The following is a 23,152-nucleotide window of genomic DNA, read 5'->3' on the forward strand; positions in this document are numbered from 1 at the left end:
TCTTCATCGCAGCCCTGGACTTACTCATTAGTCTCCCGTCCAAATACTAATTAGGGCCAGCTCTGCTTAGTTTCCACAATCTGATGAGATCGGGACAACCTGGCCCATCCTGGCCCATCACCTGGCTTCTCAGTATCTACTGCCTGTGATTAACAGAGGCTGCACTGGGGTTTATTAGGACTCCTAACTATTGCTAGACTTCCCCCTCCTTGAATTTGTCTACCTCCCACTTTCTTTAAAGTCATGTTAGGGCCAGGGCACATGTTCTCATTTCTCTGCTTCTTGCCTCTAAAATGGAAATGAGGCTAGCAGCAGCAGCAGTCTCTCGTCCCATGAGCCAGTCCACCAGCTAAGTGTGGCATCTCTTAGCCAAATCAAAAATAGTGAACGGTCAGAGATGTCCAAAGCAGTGTTTGTCACTGGTTGCATCAGGTGTTGGATGGGAAGTTGTCTCCGCTTTGGCTTAAGAATCCTAGCAACTAGAAGTGCCAGGCAGTTTGCAAGAAATTGGCCAGTGTTGAACCATGCTCGGCCTTCCCTCCATTCCATGTGTGGGCTGTAGGAGTTTTTTTCTCACAGCTGTGTATATTGATTGTAAGATTACTGCTGAGGTCCTGAGGCATGTGAGTTTTTGTTACTGTAACCCCTCCCCCCCCAAAAAAAAACCCACTGTAGTTTTATGGACAGAGGTTTGGCCGGGTATTTCAAATGCATATATGGTTCCCTACCACAGCAGTTCATCAGCTCTATCTCTCCTTTCCTGTCTGTTTATTCCATCATCATTTTGATTTCAGTCTGCTTTTGGGCCTGGTTCATACGTGCAGGAGAGGGAGAGGTGGCAAGCTGCTGGCACCTCTGACGGCTGGAGGAAGGTCATTTTGGCAGGGAGAAATGCCCCCCCTCCGGTGTTTAAAAGCTCCCTGTAAATAGAAAGCCAGCACAGCAGGCAAAGAGTAGAATTAGCTGTACTAGTTTTCTGCTTGTATGGAGAAAGATGCATGCAAAGGAACAATTTAAGGAGGAAATCCACCATCTGTATTCTGAAGTGGTATGGCCCATTCTACCACCTCCTTCTCCTTTACATGTGAACCAGGCATTGGAGTCCCTCCTCTGGACCATTCCTCCTTCCCTCCCTTTGTCGTGTACTCCTATTACCCTTGCGTCTCTTCCTTTCCTCTGCACTGTCACTCCTGCTGCTGCTTCTCCTCCTCCCCTGAGCCCCTTCTTGTCTGCTTTGCTCTTCTCTAGTATTGGAGGAGCTCAGCGTGTGTCAAGTCAGAACTCTTCTCCCTGCCCTCTCTCTTCTGTGACATTTAGGGCTATACCACCAACTAGATGATGCTGGAAGCATCCTCCTTACTCTTTCTCAAAAATATTTGGGACATTATGTTATACAGAGACGTTATTTTTTTTAAAAAAAACAAACAGACCAGAAACTTCTCCAAACTTCAGAATCAACTCTGTTGTTTTTTGTTTGTTCTTCTTTTTTTTCTTCTTGCAGCGCCTTTGTTGACAAGTGGTATTGCCAGGTCTGTATACAATCTGTCTTTGATGCCTGATGCATCTTTCAAGCGTCCTGCCTCTCTTTGCTTTTTAACTGCCAGCTTAGAACTCAACTATTACCTTCTCCCAAAAGTATGAAAAGGGGGCTTCTGAAATCAGCATCTTATTCCACACCATTCTTGAAGGAGGTCTGGGAATGGCTTATTTAAACATGGTGCAATTTGTCTGCAACATAAAGAAAAACAAGTATTGAATTGGATTTTGTTTTAGATCATTTTAATGTAGTTCTTTTTTTAAAAAGGACAGAAAATATTTTAATGCACATAGTATCACATGCTTAATTTTGGCAGGAAAATTTGAAGGGAGGTAGATGCGGGGGGTGTCTTTTGGAGATTTTTTATGTAGTTACTGAAATGTCAGTGTATTTAATCTGCTACATTTCAGGTGACTTTAAGATTGTGTGGAAGACAAGTTGCATGTTGTCTTGTGACAGATTTTGGGGACAAAGAGGGTGGGGCAGGGAATTCAGTCACCCACAAACTGTCTTAACGTTTACTGTCATCTTAACTTCATCCCTTGCATTCAGCTACTACTAACGTTCCTTAAAAATACTCTTGAGAAACTAATATTGCTGAGGCACATTTCAGTCATATCTTCAGGGACGTGGTCAAGGTGATCATGCTTGGAATGACAAGGAATCTGTATATTCAAAGGTATTCTTTGCCACGTTTTAGCCATCTTGCTCTCAGAGAGGCTATCGGCAACAATATAAAACAAGTCAGAAAAAAAAGGTAAAGTTAAAATATATTTAGGGATAAGGTCATTGGGCTAGGGTTGGGAATATTCAGGTTCAAACTTCCCCCTAGCCATGCTGATGTTGGGCCAGTCACTCAGTTGGATCCAAAATAAAATGGCAGTTTCCCCCCTTACTTTTGCAGACACTGCCCTCCCCACAACATCAGCTTTCAAGAAGAGGCTGGATATTTGTCAAGAGATGCTTTAGGCTGGTCCTGCATTGGACAGGGGATTGGACTAGATGGTCTGTATGGCTCCTTCCAACTCTGTGATTCTATGATCATTCCTCTGGAGAACAATGGGCTGCAGTGCGGGGGGGGGGGAGTGGAGTTAGGAAACCTCCATCCTGCCATTGGAGAACTTAGTCTGGATTCAACCTACCATCTCAGCGTAGCAAAACTGTTGCGAGGGGAGGGGAGACTCATGTATACCGCTTTGAGATCCTTGGAGGAAGGATGGAATAAAAACATAATAAAATAATACCACATGTTCAAACCAAACCGGTATCAACAGATGAAGATAAAAAGATTGGCCCACTGTGGGGGGGGGGGGCACCGCCGGCAGAATCTAATAAAGCAGCTAAGTCAAAAATTTCAAAAATGCAAAATACCAGTTATAATGATCAGGTTCCTGATACAATGTTGAGCAGTGGAAGTTCTGGAAATGAGGAGCCACTACTGAGAAGGCACTGTCTTTGGCAAGTGCCCTTCTCACCTCCAAAGGTTCACAAAAAAGAGGGGTGGTACCCAGAGGTGGACCTCAGCCTACATTTACGGACAGGTTTGTGTTCACGCCTTTAAGTGCCTTGGTTATAGACCATTTAGGGCTTTAAGGCATTTTAAATTATGCATAGAAGTAAATAGTCCAGAGATTAATTTGTTTTCCTTAGGATTTTTGTGCTCATTGAAGTCTGGAGAAACATGTTGCAATGCTGTGTAGTTTTTAGAAGGTTCTTCTTGCATTGGTTCCTTGTTCCTGTCCCTGGGAGGTACTGGGAGGTTGGCCAGTGACCAGCCTGAGTGTCTGAAGTTTTGTTCTTTGGTTGTGTATGCACTGCATTATGCTGTTTGGCTCACTCGCTTAATTCACTGAAACATAGCACAGGGAGCTGATGTGCAACTGATGTGCAACAGCCATACCCTCATCTATCTTATGTGAGTGTGTGCATTTGAAGGTGGCTGGGGGAGGAGAGTATGGAACCTCTTGAGCTAAAGGAGTGGTCTAAATGGCTTTGAGGCTCTCTTCTCGCCCCTGAGTCTATGTTGCTTCAGATGTAACACCAAGCCCTGAATTGACGCTGCCTGATTAAGTGCTGTGCTCCCTTTCTCCTCTCTTCTCCATACATTCAGAATTATTTACTGACTGATTTAGCACAAATTTTAGCTGACTGAAGGATTACCCTGGCAAACTATGATCAGCGCTTCCCCTCCAAAGCAGAGTTGCAGACCATGGATTGAAGCTCGTTTGTGTTCCTAGTTTGTAGGGTTCCCACGCTTGCCAGCTGATAGCCTGTTATTTGATCGAATAGTATCTGAAGCCCAGAATGCCATTCTGCAGGTGGCATCTTTCCTTTTTTATTTCTATACGTCATCATTTGCTAGGCCATGGATGATGGCTATGTGCCCCTCTAGCCATGAACCATCAGAGGCAAACTTCGCAGCACGGCAAAATGGCCCTGTGCCTCCTGTAACTGCAGGCATCTTCAGAGAGGATGAGAATTGGCTTGCTATGTGCTTAGCACAGCTGCCTTTAAAATTAAATTTTTTGATTTTTTTTAAAATGTTGCTGTTATTCCTATTTCAGTGTTAATTTCATTGTTTCTTTAAATTTTGAAACTGTAGTCTGACCTTTGTATGTTCTGGGCTAAAAGGCAAAAAAGGTTTGCTCTTTGAATCATTCACGTTGATCTGATCTATGTTGTTAATAGAATAATTCATTTGGATTTTTATAAAGTTAATGTCAATGTTTCACAAGAACAGTTAGCTGATTTGTCTTTTGCCAGTGCAAACCTGTTGATGATTAAACTATTTTTCTCTCTCGTTAATGCCTAACCAGTATTTAACAGGTCAGAGGAACAAATCATTTGGGTTTTTTTTTTTTCCATTTAAATGGTTAACTTCTGATGGTTTGCAGGGATTGCACAAGCCATAGTTTGATCGGGCTCATTCACATGGTGCCAAACCATGTCTTAACCAGCACTGAATCTCTGGAAACTGGAGGAACCTTGTTTTTCTATACGACAGCTTCTTGATTATGACATGTATTATGTCCTTAAAATCCTTCAAATTGTTCCTGAGCATAGGCAGTGCAGAATGCCTGAGGGCCAGTTCTCGTAGTCTGTTGATGCCTGGGTGTGGATATTGGAGTACAAAACATGTGGCATACCGACTAAGTGATGAAGGATGCACATATGCTTCAAATGCTGGTTTTCCCTTTGAAATGCACAGAAGGAGGCACATGGTTGTTTCCAAGGAATGCATCTGATAGGATTCATCTGCTGAGATATAGAGACTCTGGCCCTGAGTATTTCCTTGATGGGCCATTGCCTGGAAACCATATGTTGACTGCTCTGAGCTGGTGGGAGCAAGAAATATGTATAAAAATAATACTGCACATTTTAAGAGGACAAGCCACAGCAGCAATATTAATTTACCCCAATAATGCCCTTCTTTATTCTTTATAAAGAAGGGCATTGGGCATGTGTTGTGTGCGACACCATTGATCATAGTCTTCATGAGTTTCTTTTAATGAAACAAAAGGCAAGTTCAGTGGTAGCAGGTAGCTTTACCTGTATGGGTTTTCTGACTCTTTAGTAAAATTGGAATCTCTTGTGTACATAGTTTTGTGGTGGACTTTTATAAAGGGTTGTCCTTTGTTTCCCAGAGCAGTTCCAGTAGGGCTCTCTAGTATCCAATGGGCAGATGTTCGCAAGGATTAGCGTATCTGACTGGAGCACCTCTGTGCTCTCCCATCTCCACTGGTGCACACAAGGGGCTAAAAGGGAAAGGTGAGGATTTCTCTGAACTTGCAGTGGGTTTATGGAGAAGGTGAAGAGCAACAGGAGAGACTCTTGCTGTTTCATCTTTTCTAAACTGCCCAAATAAGCCTTCAGGGGAGAGTTTGTGTACATGGCATGGTGGCATTCTTGACAGAAGACTGGGGATGCTTTGCCCCTGGCATGCTGGCACCTGACTCTGCAGACTCCTGCAGAATGGTCAGTCTGTAATTATAACTTCCATTTCTGAACATTCAGATAGGAATGTGTGTAGCTCACCTCTTCTAGCAACATTGGCATACATTTTTTGGTTTTCTTTAAAAAGATGCAGAAAACAGCATTCAAAGATTGGGATGGGATGTGGGAGAGCAGGTATATACTCAACGCGAGACAGACCTAGAAGACGCTCGGCCAAAGCGACAGTTGAGTTGCTGGAATAGGCTTCCCACAATTTGTTCTGATTAGTTGGTTGGCCATTGCTATTATCACAGAAAGGACATCCAAGGAAGCCCCTCAATGAGTATTTACAGGAGGTTGTATTAGGCTATGCCCACAGTTGCCTAATATTGTCTAAACAGTTGGAGTGATTGTGTATTTATTTGGGTGGGTAACATCATTTGTAATACATACAATCAGAGTTTAACATTTAAAATGCAAAGCAATATATGTTGTTCTTTTGTTTGGAAGGGAAAGCTCTGGGACATCAAGCTGTTTTCTTCGCATCCAGGATGATGGCAGGCATTGTACACTACAATCTGACAAAGGGAACTTTGACTCTCAAAAGTTTAGACCCCAGGAATGTTGTTGATCTGTAAGGTGCTACCGGACTTGAATCTAGCTATTGTACTCTGCAAGTGTCTTTCCTCATCGGCTTTTAAAATAATCTCTGTATTTTATCTCACAGCAGAAGTTGTTTACCTTCTTGCTTACTGTATGTATTAGTTCTCCAGAGTATGTCAGTGGGCTTCCCCCCCCCCCCAAGTATTTTTTTTCTGGAGGGTATTCCTAGCATAAGTTAAGTTAGCATGGTTAAGACGCTGAACTGCAGACTGGAAAGGTTGGTAGTTCGACAGTTTGAGACCTGAGTGCCGGGTGACAGAGTGAGCTCCCGTCTCTGGCCCCAGCTCCTGCCAACCTAGCAGTTTGAAAGCAAGAAATTGCAAGTAGATAAATAGGTACCACTTCGGTGGGAAGGTAACAGCTTTCCGTGCGCCTTGGCGTCTAGTCATGCTGGCCACATGGCCATGGAAACGTCTTTGGACAGCACTGACTCTTCGGCTTGGAAACGGAGATGAGCACTGCATCCCTAGAGTTGGATTCGACTGACTTCCAAGCAAGGGAAACCTTTACCGTTTATTCCTAGCATATGATATGTTTGTAAGTGGTGTTAATGTGGGCTGAAATGCCAAGCTTAATTCCCTGGGATCGTCTTCTGTGTAAGCAATGCTGAAATGAATGGGACCTTCCGCCTCTGCACTTTCACAAGCCCCATTCTTTGCAGCAAGGCTTGCTCAAGTGATGTTTCTGGCTGAGAGTGAAAACCCTGGGCAGGGTCCAGCATCTGCTTCTTGGCCCCCTTGCTTTAGGCTGCCGGTTGAAATGGCTGTTGTAATAATGCAGCTGTGTGAAGAGTGCTTCACCAAGGGCAAGGAAGAATCTGTGTTTTCCTGTTATAAGAACTCTGCAAAAGTTAACTTCTTCCACACACTCAAGCCTGGCCTGAGAATTCTGATCATATCTCTGCATGCTTTTCAGCCATGACGTGCTCTATACAGCAATCTGAATTTTCTGGAATTCTTTTGTTATTGCTGCAGATTGATTAGAACTGGTTTTCTGTTGTGGAAAATGACTCCATATATCCATCCAGAATGCATAAATAACATCTACCTCATTTGGGACAGATCGTTATACGTTTGACACATGCATACCCCCAAGCTCAGGAGCTGCCCTGTCCTCAAAAAAATGAGTGAATAAAATCTTGATGGGTCTCTGATGGGGGGACTTGGGGGACTCCACAGCTATGCAGAAAAATAGAGGACTTTGTACACCAAAAGAGAAATGGAGAAAACACACAGCCAATGAGGACTGAAAATGCTTCAAGAGGTCCGGAATGTTAAAAACAGCTGAGTATTGAGTGAAGGCAGGAAATTGGAAGGGGAGAAATCGGTCCCTGACAGTTTTGAGAACTCTAGAAGGGGACTCTTTTTTTGTGGGGGGTCCAAATTGTAATCTCTGCCTCCCCCAGTTTTGATTCCTTACAGATCCCCAATTTGTTAATTCCTGGTGGGCAAAGTACACTGGCTCCAGAGAGCAAGGCTGTTGAGAGGTGCCTGTGATAATGTGTGACAGAATTTCTTTTCTGAGAATGCACTGCTCAGTAAAGTTGGGGAGAGACCTAATGAATGGATTCAATACCAATCAAATTGTGCAGCTGTGAGTTCAACTCTTTTGAAATAGAATCAGGTGGGCAGCCATGTTGGTCTGAAGCAGAAGGACGAAGTTTGAGTCCAGTGGCACCTTTAAGACCAACAAAGTTTTATTCAAGGTATTTTGTGCATACAAAAGCTTATACCTTGAATAAAACTTTGTTGGTCTTAAAGGTGCCACTGGACTCAAACTTTTAAAAAGTAAGTTAGCAGACTACACTGGCATGTTGTGCACAGTTCTTTGGGTGTCTCAAAATGGGCACATTCTTGCTTCCTTAGTTTGTCCCTGTACCCCAGTCTCAAAACAGTGGGAGGGAAGGGTTTGTTACTGAGTTATCCCATCTTGAAATATTTACCAGTGTTTCAGTACAAACAGTTTCTATGTTAAGCTTTGAGTCTGACAGTGAACTGCATTTGAGTGTGTTTTATTGACTTTGTTTCCCTAATTGGATATTTCAGCTTAATTATATTTGTTTATTGGGAAAAAAATAAACATACATGATGAGATGAGTTAGTAACATGGTGTGCTTTTAAAAAAAGAACAGTGTTTTCTAATTATAGATGTAGATTGACTTATGTTCTCAAAAACATTTTTAATGCAGAATTACCTACAAAAGCCATATCAGTCTTGACTGCTGGTGGCCCGGCCTGTCTAACTCACACTGACAGGACTCCCAAGAGAGCTACAATCCATTCCTTGGCCACCTTCCCTGTCATAACAGCTGAGGTTTCGGCCTACAAATCTAGAAGAAGGCTATTGTGAAACTATTTTGGTGTCCATCCAGTTGGAAAATAGCTTTCCTTGGGCCACAATCAAACTGGCAATACATTGCTATTTTGGAGAGCAGTGGTTCTAAGGTAGCTCATGCTAACTGTAGTGTTTTGTTTTGTTTTTCGCTGCTTGGTGGTGGAAAGTGCCTTGAAGTCACAGCCACGTTATGGTAACCCCATAGAGTTTTCGAGGCAAGAGACATTCAGAGGTCGTTTGCCATTGCCTCTGCATAGCAACCCTGGACTTCCTTGGTGGTCTCCCTTACAAATACTAACCAGGGCTGATCCTGCTTAGTTTCCGAGGTCTGATGAGATCAGGTTAGCCTGGGCCATCCAAGTTAGTGTTTTGGCAGCTTAGCCTTTCTGTAAAAGGCTTGCTGGGTGAGAAAAGACAGTGTTGCCCCTTATGTGATGTTCAGTTAGGATGCTTTCCGGTTCCTCCCCCCGTCAGAATTCCCTACAGAACGCACTAGGGGTGTGCATTCAGTATATGATGGGTCCCTGCCAAAGGAGCTTGGAGTCTAAATGCTGACAGTGAAAGAGCAGAATCATGCAGAGGGAATAAAAAGTAACGGAGGGGTATGTGTCAGAATATGCACAACTGCTACAGAGGCTGAGGTTATGGAAAACCTAGAATAAAACCATGATGTGGACCCGTCATAATCCTTTTGTCGCAGGATCCTTGTTAGCAAAGGGGACAAGAACTGGAAAGCAAGCACACCATAATGAGGGATAGATACTTAAACAATGGGGATATCCTCCTCTTTGTGTCCATACTTGCCTTTGAAAATGGAAGCTAGTCTTGACGGACAAAACTCCTATAGAACTAACTGGGAGAACATGGAAAATCTTAGGGAGGGTAAACAGTTTGGAAATTGCATCCCTCAGAATCTTTCCCTCTAGGATTCTCTACGTCCCCCCTCAAAACCTATGTCCTCACCAACCTCTTTTCCCCTCTGACAGCTCCTCTCAACAGCCCATCCCTATTTTCCTTCCCTCTTTTGGTTAATGTACTGACATATTTTTCTGCCTACCTGAGGAATCCCCCAAGTAAGCAGAGAGATCTGCCATGTCTATAGATGGCCCCAGCGTGTAGCTTACATTGTCCATGCAGGAGTCAGTTTACTTTTAACAGTGATAGGATTAAACCCATTTGTCTTAGTGACTGTCATAACATCTGTTTGGAACAAGTTCCCCAAGTAGACTGTGAATATTTTGAGGGTTATCATATATAAGCTGTGTGTAATAATTTCATGCAGACTTCAAATTCAGAAGTTTTTAATAACAATGAGTGTTTATGTGAGCTTGAAATGCCAATGATGGCTGCTTGCTTTTATGTTATTTTGGGATTTTCATGTCATGTGCATGGATCACTGAATTCTGTTGCAGGTGCATGAGCTCTCGTCAATAATTCTTTTTTGTTTGTTTGTAGATCTCAACAGAGCCTGCACTATCAGTTGAGACGTTGGCTGATGTACCTGATCACGTGCTCAAAGGACTTCCTGAGGAAGTGAAGCTTCTTCCCTCTGCTGTTGACAAGACACGGCTCGGTAAGCATATCTAAAAGCAACTGGTGTGCGGAGAGGTTCGTGGGACTGGATATGTTGAGGTGACGGGGATTGAGGACAGTGAATAGAGGAAATATATTTTGAGGACTCTTTAGATTCAGAAAAGCAAGAGGGGGAAACTCTCTGTCCCTTAAGACAAGAACTGGTGAAAGAGAACTGTAAGAAGACAGATGCAGGTAAGTTGGGAAGCAGTTCCTCATCCTGAGAGAACTTGCAGAATCTTCTTCCTCTGAAGGCTTTGAGGGAAAGTTGAGAGGGCATTTATTGAAATGTAGTATCTTATTCAGGCCAAATGTTGTCTACCCTTGATCTAGGTTCAATAGCACTGACCAGATCCAGCTACATTTAGCTCAGCTGACTGTTGCACATGGCAGTCAAAACCCTGGTCACGATGGTTTATGTAACAGTACATTTCACTGAGATCTGAGCAGGTGAATGAGGCACAGAGTTACCTGGTAGTGTGCTGTGCTTTTGGCAAAGCTACCCGTGTGGGGAAGTTGGAAAGCTGTTCTGAATCTAGTTCTGCATTTCATTTAAAGAGGAACACACAAACAAATATGCATAGCTGTAAACTTTCAAACCCATTCCTGGCACCTAAGCAACTTGCATCTTGAAAGACATATCCTCCCCGGAGGTGGGGAAAGCATTCTAGGCAACAAGCCACGTAGAAAGTTTCTTGCAGTTGGTTAGAGGGCGATAGCACATAACCCATGGAGACCCAGGTGGGACAAGATGGGGAGAGGTTTGACCCCGAAGTGAGCCAGAAACACGTTGCTCTGGACTTTTCAAGATTTTGATCCAGTCCCGTGTTTTCAGAAGCTGGCAGAGGCAATTCAACTCCTCAGTAGCATCCCTCTAGTCTATTTAGGCAGCTTTTACTGAGTGTTCAGCTTAAGGAGCCGCGCTATATTTGTGGTTCGTGGCGTCTTCTGATTCAAACACACTCACCCAACAAGCCTTCTAAATGTTTTCTTCTTATAAATGTTGCTTCTCAGTTATGTCAAAAGTGGAAGTTCATTTCCAAGTGCGTGCTTCTGTTCTCAACTCCATGTCGCAGACAAAATGACGTTTACCCTTTCTCCTGTTCTTCCTTACATTACCTTAAACCAGAGAGAGTAACAGGGCACAATGAGTCCCAAGATCTGGGCTGAGGGTGCATGATACAGCAACACTGCTGAGGCTAAGCGGGTCTGTGTCTTGACAGTGCCTGAATGGGAAGCTTCCTGGGGCATGTGGAGCACCCTGACTAAAACTCCAAGGAAATCCAGGGTTGCCACCCAGAGGCAGACACTGGCGAACCGCTTCTGAATGTCTCTTGCCTTGAAAGCCCTACAGGGTGACCATAACTCAGCTGTGTCGAGACAGCACTTATTTCTTACATGCCTAACGCCACCTGTGCTCATCTCTGCAAAGTCTTGAAGTGTGAAAACCGCCTGGGTTTGCGGAGGCTAATTGGAGTTTTTGGTTTGACCTTCAGGTGTCTGGGCAACAAAGCCAATTTTCAAAGGCAGAAAGTTTGGACCTTTTGTTGGTGACAAGAAGAAAAGATCTCAAGTTAAGAGCAATGTGTACATGTGGGAGGTAAGAACTGATGAAAAGGGTGTTTCCAGCGAGGAAGCTGTATGCGGGAATGCTTCATTCTGTGTAAATGCTGATTTGAGTCATTTGTATTTTGTCCTACTTTCTGGCTCCCAAAGAGCCCCTAGAACAGCTTTCAATAACCGTAAAATGTATACATAAAATCATAAAACATGTGAAGCAGTATGAAAATACATCATCATTAGCTGGGAACGTTTGTCACTGGAAATAACCCTGCTTCATTCAGAGCTCCAGAACAAGGCTGTGTGCTACTTTTGGAATGGCAAAGCTGTTGCAGTAATATTGTAATTAGCTGCAGGCGCATCAGACGCATTGCTCTGAAAGAATGATGAGCAGTGGTTCACATAACACTGGGGTCGCTCCAGTTGTGTAGCAAGTTTTGCAGATGCACAAAAATAAAACGGGAGGTATTTTTAAAAACCATCTGTGATCCTAAAACATCAGGCACACTTATTTTTAAAAAGTGTTTTGTAAGCCTAATCAACATGCTAATGCTGCAAGGTTCTGTGTCTTATCTGTGTAATGCCAATCCCATAAAGGTTTCCATGGGTGAAAAAAAACTATTGGGGGTGGGAATCAACTCCCTAGTAGTAGTGTAGTAGCCCGTGGAACAGTACAAACACAACACATGCACCTGTTACAGAGAGGTGGGCTATCCTCTCGCTCAGTTAGAAGAGATTGGATTTATACCCCACCCTTCACTCACAGTCTCAGAGTGGCTTACAAACTCCTTTCCCTTCCCCTCCCCACAACAGACACCCTGTGAGGTAGGTGGGGCTGAGAGAGCTGTTTCCAGAACTGTCCTTGAGAGAACAGCTCTGACAGAACTATGGCTTGCCCAAGGTCAATCCAGCAGGTGCAAGTGGAGTGGGGAATCAAACCCGATTCTCCCAGATTAGAGTCCGCACACTTAACCCCTGCATCAAACTGGCTCTTTTAGAGCTCAAGGGGAATAAGACATACCCACCCTTCTTTTCTGCACTCTGCACATTTATCCGGTGCTAGGTGTAGGGGTTGTTCAGCTACTGACGTTTCTCTGTATTGTGATTGGGAGAAACATGTTAAACCATGAGGCAAGCAGGTCTCCTGCTCTGAGACTTTCCTGGCTTTCCACTGCTTTGCTTAACCTATGTGAGGTGTTTTGTCCTTGCCATCCTCAGCAGCAAGAGTGAAGATGGGGATCATTGAAGCAAGGTGCTTGTCAGGCTTTTCAGAAGTCTAGTGCTGTTTGCATACTCCTCTGTTTTAGGTGTCAGCTCTGGCTGTTGTTGAGCAGAAGTCCCCCTTTCTAAAGTCCCTCCTTAGCAAGAAGGTCAGGAGTAAGGACTGCATGTCTGCCCCTCCACCCGGGGCACACCTAGAAGCATACCAGATCTTGCCTGGTATCATCGTAGGCACCTTCAAATGGAAGCAGTCATCGACAATAAAAGTCCCTATTGGTTCTCTTAAAAAAATTAATTCCATTGCTTCATGATAAGTAATTTGTTTAGGTAATTAGTGTAAGTATTAAAGTATCATAAGCCTCCAACTTGTTGTTGAATACTGTAAGTTTGAATCAAATCAATGCTGTGGTTAAATCTTTTAATCAAATATTTAATCCTGCTAAGGAATCAACCTGGAGGAAGTTGACAGATTGTTTGCATCGGTGCGCCCAACCACATGCAACCTTGATCCGTGCCCCTCCTGGCTCATTAAAGCGGGTCACGAGGGGTTGCGAGGTGCTCTCAGGGAAATTATCAACGTGTCCCTCTTGGAGGGACGGTTCCCGGGGGCACTCAAGGATGCAATGGTCCGCCCTCTCTTGAAAAAAACCTTCTCTGGACCCGGCCAAATTGGCCAACTATCGGCTGGTGTCCAACTTGCCCTATTTGGACAAACTTATTGAGAGGGCGGTGGTGGTACAGCTGCAGGCCTTTCTGGATGATGCTTCCGTCCTAGATCCCTTCCAGTCCGGCTTCCGCCCAGGGCATGGAACAGAGACAGTACTGGTCGCTCTTACTGATGACCTCCGAAGGCATCTGGATCGAGGCGGTGTGGCGGCGCTGTTGTTGTTAGATCTGTCGGCCGCGTTTGATATGGTTGACCACCAGCTGCTGACCCACCACCTCACCAGCGTGGGGATTCAGGGGCTCGCCCTTCAGTGGCTTGCCTCTTTTCTCCGAGGTCGGGGACAAAGGGTGGTGATAGGGGAATAGCAGTCCCAGAGATACCCTCTTGAGTGTGGGGTGCCTCAAGGGGCAGTTCTTTCCCCGATGTTGTTCAGCATCTACATGCGCTCCCTTGCCCAGACTGCCCGGAGGTATGGGCTTGGGTGTCATCAATATGCAGATGACACCCAGCTCTATCTGATGTTGGGCGGCCAGTCGGGTTCCAGTCCAGAGGATCTGCACCGGGCATTGCAGGCCGTGGCTGGTTGGCTCCGACTGAGCCGGCTGAAGCTAAACCCGGCGAAGACGGAGGTCCTGGGCCTGAGTCGGGGTGGCCTGGGGTTGGGGCTCCCTCTCCCGATCTTCGATGGGGTGCCTTTGGTGCCAGCGCCGGAGGTTAGGAGTTTAGGAGTGCTCCTGGACTCCTCGCTAACTATGGAGGCCCAGGTGGCAGCCACTGCCAAGTCAGCTTTTTTCCATCTTCGGCTGGCTCGGCAGTTGGTTTCCTTTCTCGACCGCAGTGACTTGGCCACAGTAATCCATGCGACAGTCACCCCGAGGTTAAACTACTGTAACGCTCTCTACATGGGGCTGCCTTTGTCACAAATCCGGAAGCTGCAGCTGGTGCAGAATGCTGCGGCCAGGCTTTTGATGGGTCTTTCTAACCGGGACCACATCCATCCTGTGCTGAAAGTACTGCACTGACTGCCGATTGCATACCGGATTCGCTTCAAAGTGCTGGTTCTTACCTTTAAAGCCCTATATGGCCGGGGTCCAACATACCTAAGGGACTGCCTTTCCCCATATGTTCCCCTGTGGGCACTACGGTCAGGGACACAACATCTCCTGTTGATGCCAGGCCCCAAGGAGGCCAGGCTGGCTGCTACCAGGGCCAGAGCCTTTTCGGTGGCGGCTCCTACCTGGTGGAACAAGCTCCCGGAGGAGATCTGGGCCTGCGGGACCTTGTGCAGTTCCGCAGGGCCTGTAAGACGGAGCCACCACTACTGTACCATCGTTATGTTACCACCAGTACTATCTGGCCCTGGGAAGTATTACGTGGAACTGATAGCACTGATTGGATGTACCATCTTTGTGACGTCATCTTTATGGAAGATCAGTCTGGAACATCTAGAGCACTTAATTTGTTGTAACATTGTAGTAATGATTTTATATGGTTTTAACTTGTTTTATGTGTTGGCTTATGCCTACTTGTGAGCCACCCTGAGCCCGCGTTGCGGGGAGGGTGGGCTATAAATTGAATTTATCAATAAATAAATATAAATAACTAAGTCAGGGGCTACTTCCAAGAAAATATTCATACGGGCTCAGCTGTTGTTGCTTCCATGTGGGATTTTTACTCTGTTTTGGCATCCAAAATGAAGGGATTTTTAAAAATCTCTTTACGTTCTCTGGACGCGGCCAAATTGGCCAACTATTGGCTGGTGTCCAACTTGCCCTCTTATTTCCCCCCCCTGTCTTGCTCTGATGTTTCCCAAACCTGACTTGATACGAACTTTTTGGAATGATTGCATTCAAAGCATGCTTTCATGCCACATGGAGAAGAAGGTTCACATTTTTAAAGGTCCCACCCACTTTGGAGCCATTTTCCTTGCCTCAGCCACCTGCAGTTACCATCCCCCCCCCAATGGGATACACAGTTGGGGGCCTTTTAAAAAATCTACATCAGAACAGCTAGATATGAGTCTGGTAGAACCTTAGAGACCGACAAGATTTTCAGACTATGAGCTTTCGAGAGTCAAAGCTCCCTTCCTCCGATAGCATTATAGCATTTTAAAAACATGTTCAGACTTTGCTTTCCCCTCTCCCAAAAGGTTTTTAGTAAGTTGTAAGCATACAAAATATGAATAGAATTAGGTAGCCCAACAAAAATATCCTTTTGTTTAGTTTATGAGGTTTAAGTCAAGACTACACTCTGCTACAAATCCCACTGTGTGACCTTGGGGCGGCCGCCAGTTTCTCTCTCTCTCTCTCTCTCTCCCCCCCCCACCTACCTCACAGGGTGATTGTTCAGATAAATGGTGGGAGTTCAGATAAATGTGGACCATATGCACCACCCTGAGCTCCTTGGAGGAAGGGCAGGTTAATCTAAGAAAGTTCCTTCTGCTGATGTGGGACGAATGACTGCGGTAAACACAGTGACAGGACCGGTACTGTGGGATTTTAAAAATATAAATGGCAAGCTCTGGGACACGCAAGATTTATTTAAATAGCTTATATTTAGCACTCAGCGCATCCGAACCTCAAAGAAGTCTGGCCTGTGTATTGTTAGTCCTGTACAGTATTCCATAAGCAGAAGCTTTCTTTTCTGTTGACGCATCAAAATAACTCAAGTGAATATAACCTTGTACACTATAGCAAGATATTGTACTCTCTCGTGATTAGTAACTTTGGTTCTCTTCTCTTCCCCACAACCCTCCAAGGTCTACTACCCAAACTTGGGATGGATGTGTGTTGATGCTACAGATCCCAAGAAGGGAAACTGGCTCCGGTATGTAAACTGGGCGCTTTCCGGAAAGGAGCAGAATCTCTTCCCTTTGGAGATCAACAGAACCATTTACTACAAAACCTTAAAGGTAGCCATGCTTCTGTGTCCAGGTTGTTGAATTCCTGTTCTTTCCTGTTGGCTTGCCATAAAAAGTTGTTTTGGATTTGATCAGGAAGGGGGAAACAACCTAACTGGTGTGAAAGTTCATGTTTGAAATCTTGAGTCTTGGGTGTCTGTGCAAATGAAGCTCCCAAGCCTATCTTCAACAGCAGCCTGTGTAAAAGTGCACTGCAGTTGCCTAGTGGGAGTTCTAGATGACAGTCTCAGTATCCTGCTCTAAGAAGAAAGTCGGGATGGCTTATCACTCAAAGCGGATGGATAGAAAGTTGGTACTGTTGCCATTTGAAAATCAAGTAGCACGGTACAGAGTTGTCTGGCTTCTTCATTAGGGTAAATGTGGTACTATCCAAAGCCAGCATTCCCATTCCTCACGCATTTAGATATACCACCCATCACTATACCACCTGTCACCACTTAGCTTACATTGTGCTCCTGGTTGCTCCAGTTTAAAAGGATTTTGTGGGAAGTTCGGAACTGACATAGCTGCTCTCCTCCTCAAACTCGGCGGTCTTAGTTCATCCATTAGAAAGCTAAAGCTTTTTCTGTCATGGTTTATGCTTAGAAAGGAAATGGGTGTAGCAAAATCAGTGTCCTCTAAGAGGCCCAGGAAATGTGCAGTGCCCAAGAACAGCAGGTTGGAAGTGGTGCTACAATCCCCAAGGTCTGTACTAACCTGAGAGCTCACACTTAAGGATGGGAGATGTTTTTGGCCTCCTTTAATACCACAGGAACTGCACTCTCCGCTCACACTGTATTTAACACAGCAGTTACCAGAGGGCCTTGTTTCTTGCAGGTAGGTAGAAACAGCCAGCCAGGAAGGGCAAGGATCAAGTGATCATGAGGGAAGCTTCAACTCTCCAAGGGTGCTTGTAATCCAGAACACAAGTGAATTCATCCTTTTGAAGAGCTGTTAGAACTGTCGAAACAAACAGAAGTGATTTGTTTTTGCTTTGCAAAAACGTCTTTCTGAAATTGTCACAATGAGCTGTCAGTGACATCTCTCCAGTGGCGGGGCTTGAATAAAAAAGCCCTTATATGATCTGTGAATCCTCTGCTAGAAGGTGTTGTGGGGATAGAGTTAATTGGGGAAAGAAATCTCTTAACTGTCTCAGAGTAGGCTTTCAAGTGAGCTTTCAGCTACAGTAGGTTGTACTTAGCCTGAGCTTTCTACCACTTCAGCTGCCTGCCCATAGCTCCTCTTATATCTGGCTTTGCTACCTGGTCAGAGGGCAGGTAGGATCAATTGCATCAGTGGTCCAGGACTGCTGTTTAATTCCATATGTCCACTAAATCAAAGGCAGGAAGACTTACAAAATGAGCTCATGTTTCTTCAGGATCGTCTCAGATGCCTACAGTGGTAATTAGTATCCATTTTAATTGATCTTTCACCAGTGTAGTGGTTATGTCCCTCTGCATCATGTGGCTTAACCACTAATGATCATTCTGATCCCTTCAGTATGCCAGAAGACCACTTGTTTGGGTTTTTTTTGGGGGGGGGAATTGGTTTATTTAACAAATTGTTGTTTTGGCCAAAATTATCCAGGTCATTTGAAAGCTATTTTTGCCCTTTTGTGGTTGCCGTGGCTTGTGTTTGTTTCACAATAAATTTGTCTCCCCTTCCCAGTACTAATTACTGGCTCAAGTATATCCTGAAGATAAAAGGGTGGGTTTTGGGGGGGTTTTGGCCATTGCATCGGCTAGGATAACTTTCTAGTTAAGTGGAGGCCTGCACTACCTCAACAGAGGGTATTTCTGTCTTTAATTTAGGCAGGGAAAGATAAATAGAACCTCAGGAATATTTGTTGCCTGTTTCACACAAAATGAGGCACTACACCTGTGCAGAAATCAGAACCATGACATATATTGGGCCTTAGCTGTCTATGTCCTAGTTTGAAGAAGGGATTGATCTCTCATTTTTCTGTGGATTGGCCACATATTTTCTACTGGAGAGAGAACCTTGGGTTCCTCTCAGTGCTTGGTTGATTGGCCTGCAACTGAGTGTAGAGCTGGATTACACATCCTAGGGGTTGCCTTGAAATTGTTGAAGGTCCACTGCCAAAGCTAGGAAGATTCGCAGAACGAAGCCCACCTACCTTCCAGAGCAACTAAACCTACAGGATTAATTAGCAGCAATTTTAATCGAACCTTCAGCAGCTGGTTCTCTGGCCTGAGACTTCTCGGATCCCCAAGCTGCACAGAATGAGCGGGAGTCTATTAAGGAAAGCCCTGGAAGGGCCAGATTCTGTTGACTCCCCTTCAAGGCCACTGACAGTAGGGACTATGGGCACAGTATTCCAGGAGTCTGGGCTGCTCTCAGGTCTCAAGGACCCAGGTAAGGTGCTGCTGAGGGTAATAGCGGCATACCTGTTCTAATGGTGCATGGATGTGCCCTTGGAATGAGTGTGTGGGGGAAACAGAGAGGTTCGTTGTCTTGGGGGCCTGTGGTGGCAACCCTGGTTCGCTTCTCATCTGAAAATAATTGGGAAGTGATGCTTGCTGGGACGAAACAAACTTCATGTACTCACCAGTTGGTCAATATGGAATGTGAAAGAGATTCTCAGGGCGCTGGTGGATTTCCCTTTGGCAAAGATTTGAACTGCCAGTGGAAGCAGGGTCTCTTTACTGCTGTGGCCTCAAAGCTGTTTAATACCCTCCCTCTGAAACTCAGGAATCGTACCTGTTTGCTTGCAATCTAAAAAACTTTCTTTTGTGTCTGGTCTTTTAGGTTGCCCTCTAGAAGGATTGTTCGTGATTGGCTTATATATGTTGGTTTTCTGTTTCTGTTACGGTTTTCTCTTTGTCATTTGGCTGCATGGGAAAGCAGCATGCAATTTTATTTTATGAGAAGTTTGTAGGCAATGCTGAACAAAATTTCTGAAGCAATAGCAGGTGGGATTTCTAGTGGTTGGGGATTGGGCTTTGATATTCCATGCAAAACCTGAGCATATGCTGATACAGTCACAGACGCTTCATACCAAGCTGGACTGTTGGTTTTATTGTGCGCTATGATCTGCAGTGACTCTCCTGGATCCCAGGCCAAGAAGGGTCTTTTCCTGTCACCCGTTCAGTGAGGTCCTTTAAAGTGAAAGTAGCAGGGAACGAAGCTGGGATCTTACATGCACAAAGCATTTTTTAGCCACTGAACCGGGCTTGCTTTACACCTGTCTATCTTGAATCCAGGCCTGATCTCATACATGATGTAGATGTGAGACTCTTATTTTAGAGTGGATTACAATTAAGTAAAATGAACAGCAACTTAAAAAAAAAAATCAAACCTTTGTCAAATAACAGAAGATGTGCAGGGGAAAATGGGGAAAGAAAGGAATCCGCATGAATGAAAAATCCATATTTGCTGCAGAACTTGGCAGAAAACTAATGTATATCAAACACTTTTTGATGTAAGGCAGCTTATGCCTAATATCTGAAGGAGGCCAAAAAAGACGGTGGGGTGGAGAACAAAGTATATATCTATTGTTGCAGGAGGCTTATATTGATCCCCACCCACCAACCCCCGGCTTTCTACCAGGTCACCATATGTTAGTTACGACTTGATGGCACTTTCCACCAAAAGCCAGGCTTTGAGTTTGTGTACTCTGGTGCGCAGGTGGAGGAGGATCTATGCAGAGAAGAGGCTTTTCTATCACATTTTTATCCGACCCTTCCTCCCCACAGCTCATCTTGGCATATGTGTTTCTCCCTCCCTCTGTTTTATCCTCAAAATATTAGAAAATATTTATTTATATGTTAGAGGGGGTTTTTAAGTCAACACTCACCCATAGAACATAAAAACAAATAACAAATATAAAACATTGAGATTAAAATATTAAACTATTTTTTTTGAATAAGTGTTTTTTATTTTGAACAATATATACAACAGTACATTCATAACATATATTGACGCTATGCAATAATCAACTTTCTCAACCCTTATATTAAAAATATAACAGATCTTTGTAATAAGAGTTGTTTGGAATCACTTCTTCTTCTGCTAGATAGTTCACCACTGGGATCAGCTAGATCAGACTGTGAAAGGTTGGCTGCCCCAAGCTCACCTTGTGAGCTCACCTCATGGTTGGGTGGAGATTTGAACCTGAGTATTCCCATTCCCAGTCAAGCACTCTGACCACCGTTGTGCCCCAGTTCTCAGCCTTCCCCTGAGGCAGGACTGAAGAGTTGCTGGGCAAAGTAGAGTGATGCGCTTGGTCATGTTCACTGTCTGCCTGCATCAGTGGTGGGTCTGAAATGTGGTGGTATAAGGTCTAAAATTCATAAGGGACTTAGTTGAGCTTTCAGGGTAGTGAGTTTCTGCTTCTCTTTGAAAACCTCTCCCCTTAGTTCGTTGATGGTGATGTCATAATCCTGTGACATCCATGCAACCATTTTCCAGTCTGGCCTTCTCTCTAGCTAGTGAAAGAACTATATTTTCATAGTTGTAAGAAGAAGGAGGAGGAGGAGGAGATGAGGGGGAAAGGGAGGAGGAGGAGGAGGAGGAGGAGATTGAATTTATACCCCGCCCTTCACTCAGAGCGGTTTACAAACTCCTTTCCCTTCCCCTCCCCACAACAGACACCCTGTGAGGTAGGTGGGGCTGAGAGCTCTTTCCAGAACTGTCCTTGAGAGAACAACTCTGACAAAACTATGGCTTGCCCAAGGTCATCCAGCTGCTGCAAGTGGAGAAGTGAGGAATCAAACCCGGTTCTCCCAGATTAGAGTCTGCGCACTTAACCACTACACTAAACTTAGGAGGCATGTTAAAAATCTCAAATGAATTTATCTCAGGTTCCTTATGCCAATGTTGTGTAGTGAATAGAGCATCGCACTAGGATCTGGGAGACCCAGTTTCGATTCCCCACTCTGCCATGGAAGCTTGCTGGGTGACCTTGGGCCAGTCACACACTCTTAGCCTAACCTGTCTCCCAGGGCAGTTGTCATGAGGATAAAACAGAGGGGGTGAGAATGATGTAAACTGCTTTGGGACCCTGTTGGGAAAGAAGGTGGGGTATAGTTGAAGTAAATAATAAATAATTTGGATGTAAGTAAATGCTTTGTCCTCCCCTTTTCCATCTGCAGAGCACATTGTTTACAGAGTTTAAAACGTTTCACAAATTCATTGCTATCTTCATGACAGCTGTATATTTTATTTATTACTTCTTACTGTTTTTGCAGCCAGAGTCATAAACAGCAAATGACAGCTGTATAAGATTAAGCCACCGTTGTTATCCCTGTATTGTGGCTGGTGGGCTGAGAAGCTTAACAGTGATCATTCAGAGAGATTGCGGGTTTGCGTGTAGCATAATCTGTTTTACCAGGTTTTTATTCTGCCTTTCGTCCAAGGAGCTTCGGGTCCTCTTTCTTAGCCTGCAGGGTCGGTGAGGCTGAGAGGGTGATTGGCATTAAATCAGTTTCATGGCAGTGTGAGGGTCTGAACCCGGCTATCGATGGTTCTCTTCCGACGCCCTAGCTACTACACCACACTGGTGCACAAGGGGCATGTATTTGCCAAACAGACTTAAAAAGCAATGCAGACCTTGATAAATAATATTTGCTTAGTTTCCGCCTTGTAAAAAAAAAATTCGGGGCTGAAGGAAAACAAGTATGTAAACTATACTTGGAGATGACAGTCGTCAACACTAAGCACAGTCCCATTTTGCTGTTAAGAAGCTCACCCAGTTATTAGTAATCTGTGTTAATTATATTTTTGTTTTCCTTCCCTCCTCTGCCTTCCCCAAATGGGTCGTTGTCGGCCGTTCACCTGCAGGTTGGGAAAAGCTTTTTGTGCTGACTAAGTTGGGAGACAGCAAAGTTGCATCTTTATAAATGTGCAAGTCACGGTTCCTGCTGCTGTGTAAACGCAGTCCTCCTTCCACCAGAGGGGCCTGTCACAATTTTCTTTTCCTCCCCGTCTGGCTCAGCCTCTCTGTGACGCTGCAGCAGGGCTGAATCGGCTTGCCCCAGCCTCGAAGGGTTAAAGAGTCCTTCCTGTTTGGCCAGGCAGGCAGTTAGGAAATCTGTTCTCAGTGCAGAGTACAGCTGTTTGTAATCCGCACGGCAAGCTCCACGCCCTCTGGCCCCGAGCCTGCTTCGCTGCCTCTTGCTAACAACGACCCGCTTGATTGGTGTCCTGTCGTCTCCCTTTCTTTCATTCCTCCAGCCAATTGAGCCTGGCGAAGAGCTGCTGGTGTGGTACAATGGGGAAGACAACCCGGAGATAGCAGCTGCTATTGAAGAAGAGAGGGCCAGCAACCGAAACAAGAGGAACTCTCCAAAAGCAAAGAAAGGTAAAGAACTTTTGGTCTCTCTCCTCCAGTGAAGGGGATGGAGCGGGGAACCAGACGTCTTTGAGAGTGACATGATGAAATGTACAAACTTCTTTCCCTCCTCCCCTAGTTCCTGCTTGTGAGATTAAAAAGTCACTCTTAATGCTTTCCACAAGGAGTGTCGGACCGGCAAGTATGTCCGGCTCTGCCTGACCTTTTCCAGACCCGCCTGCCTGCTTGCTCAGTTTAGTTTTCAGTTAAAGGAACATGTTCTCCTTTTCCATCTCCTCCCCCCCCCCCGCCCTTCCCTTCTCTCGTGTCACACAGTTGGATCATCTTTCTCTGTAATTTAGGGGGGACGGGACAGGAGGGAGTTCCCATTCCTTGTCGGTCTGTAGCTTTGGAACAAAAAGTTAGTTAAACTAAGGAGTTTGACTTGTTTTATGAGATTTTGCATTCATTTCT

At 44.8% G+C, this 23,152-nt stretch overlaps 1 protein-coding gene across 1 annotated transcript in view; it reads left to right on the plus strand.

The window, feature by feature from the left end:
* PRDM2 (PR domain containing 2, with ZNF domain) overlaps positions 1-23,152 on the plus strand; it is a 64,954-nt gene that overhangs the window by 12,140 nt on the left and 29,662 nt on the right. The window contains 4 exon segments of the mRNA XM_015406335.1: positions 9,923-10,040; positions 11,536-11,639; positions 16,246-16,398; positions 22,582-22,708. Of these exon segments, the coding sequence (XP_015261821.1) occupies positions 9,923-10,040; positions 11,536-11,639; positions 16,246-16,398; positions 22,582-22,708 (502 nt within the window).

Source organism: Gekko japonicus, unplaced genomic scaffold, assembly GCF_001447785.1.
Source record: "Gekko japonicus isolate JY-2015 unplaced genomic scaffold, Gekko_japonicus_V1.1 scaffold2114, whole genome shotgun sequence".
Classification (NCBI taxonomy): Eukaryota; Metazoa; Chordata; class Lepidosauria; order Squamata; family Gekkonidae; genus Gekko; species Gekko japonicus.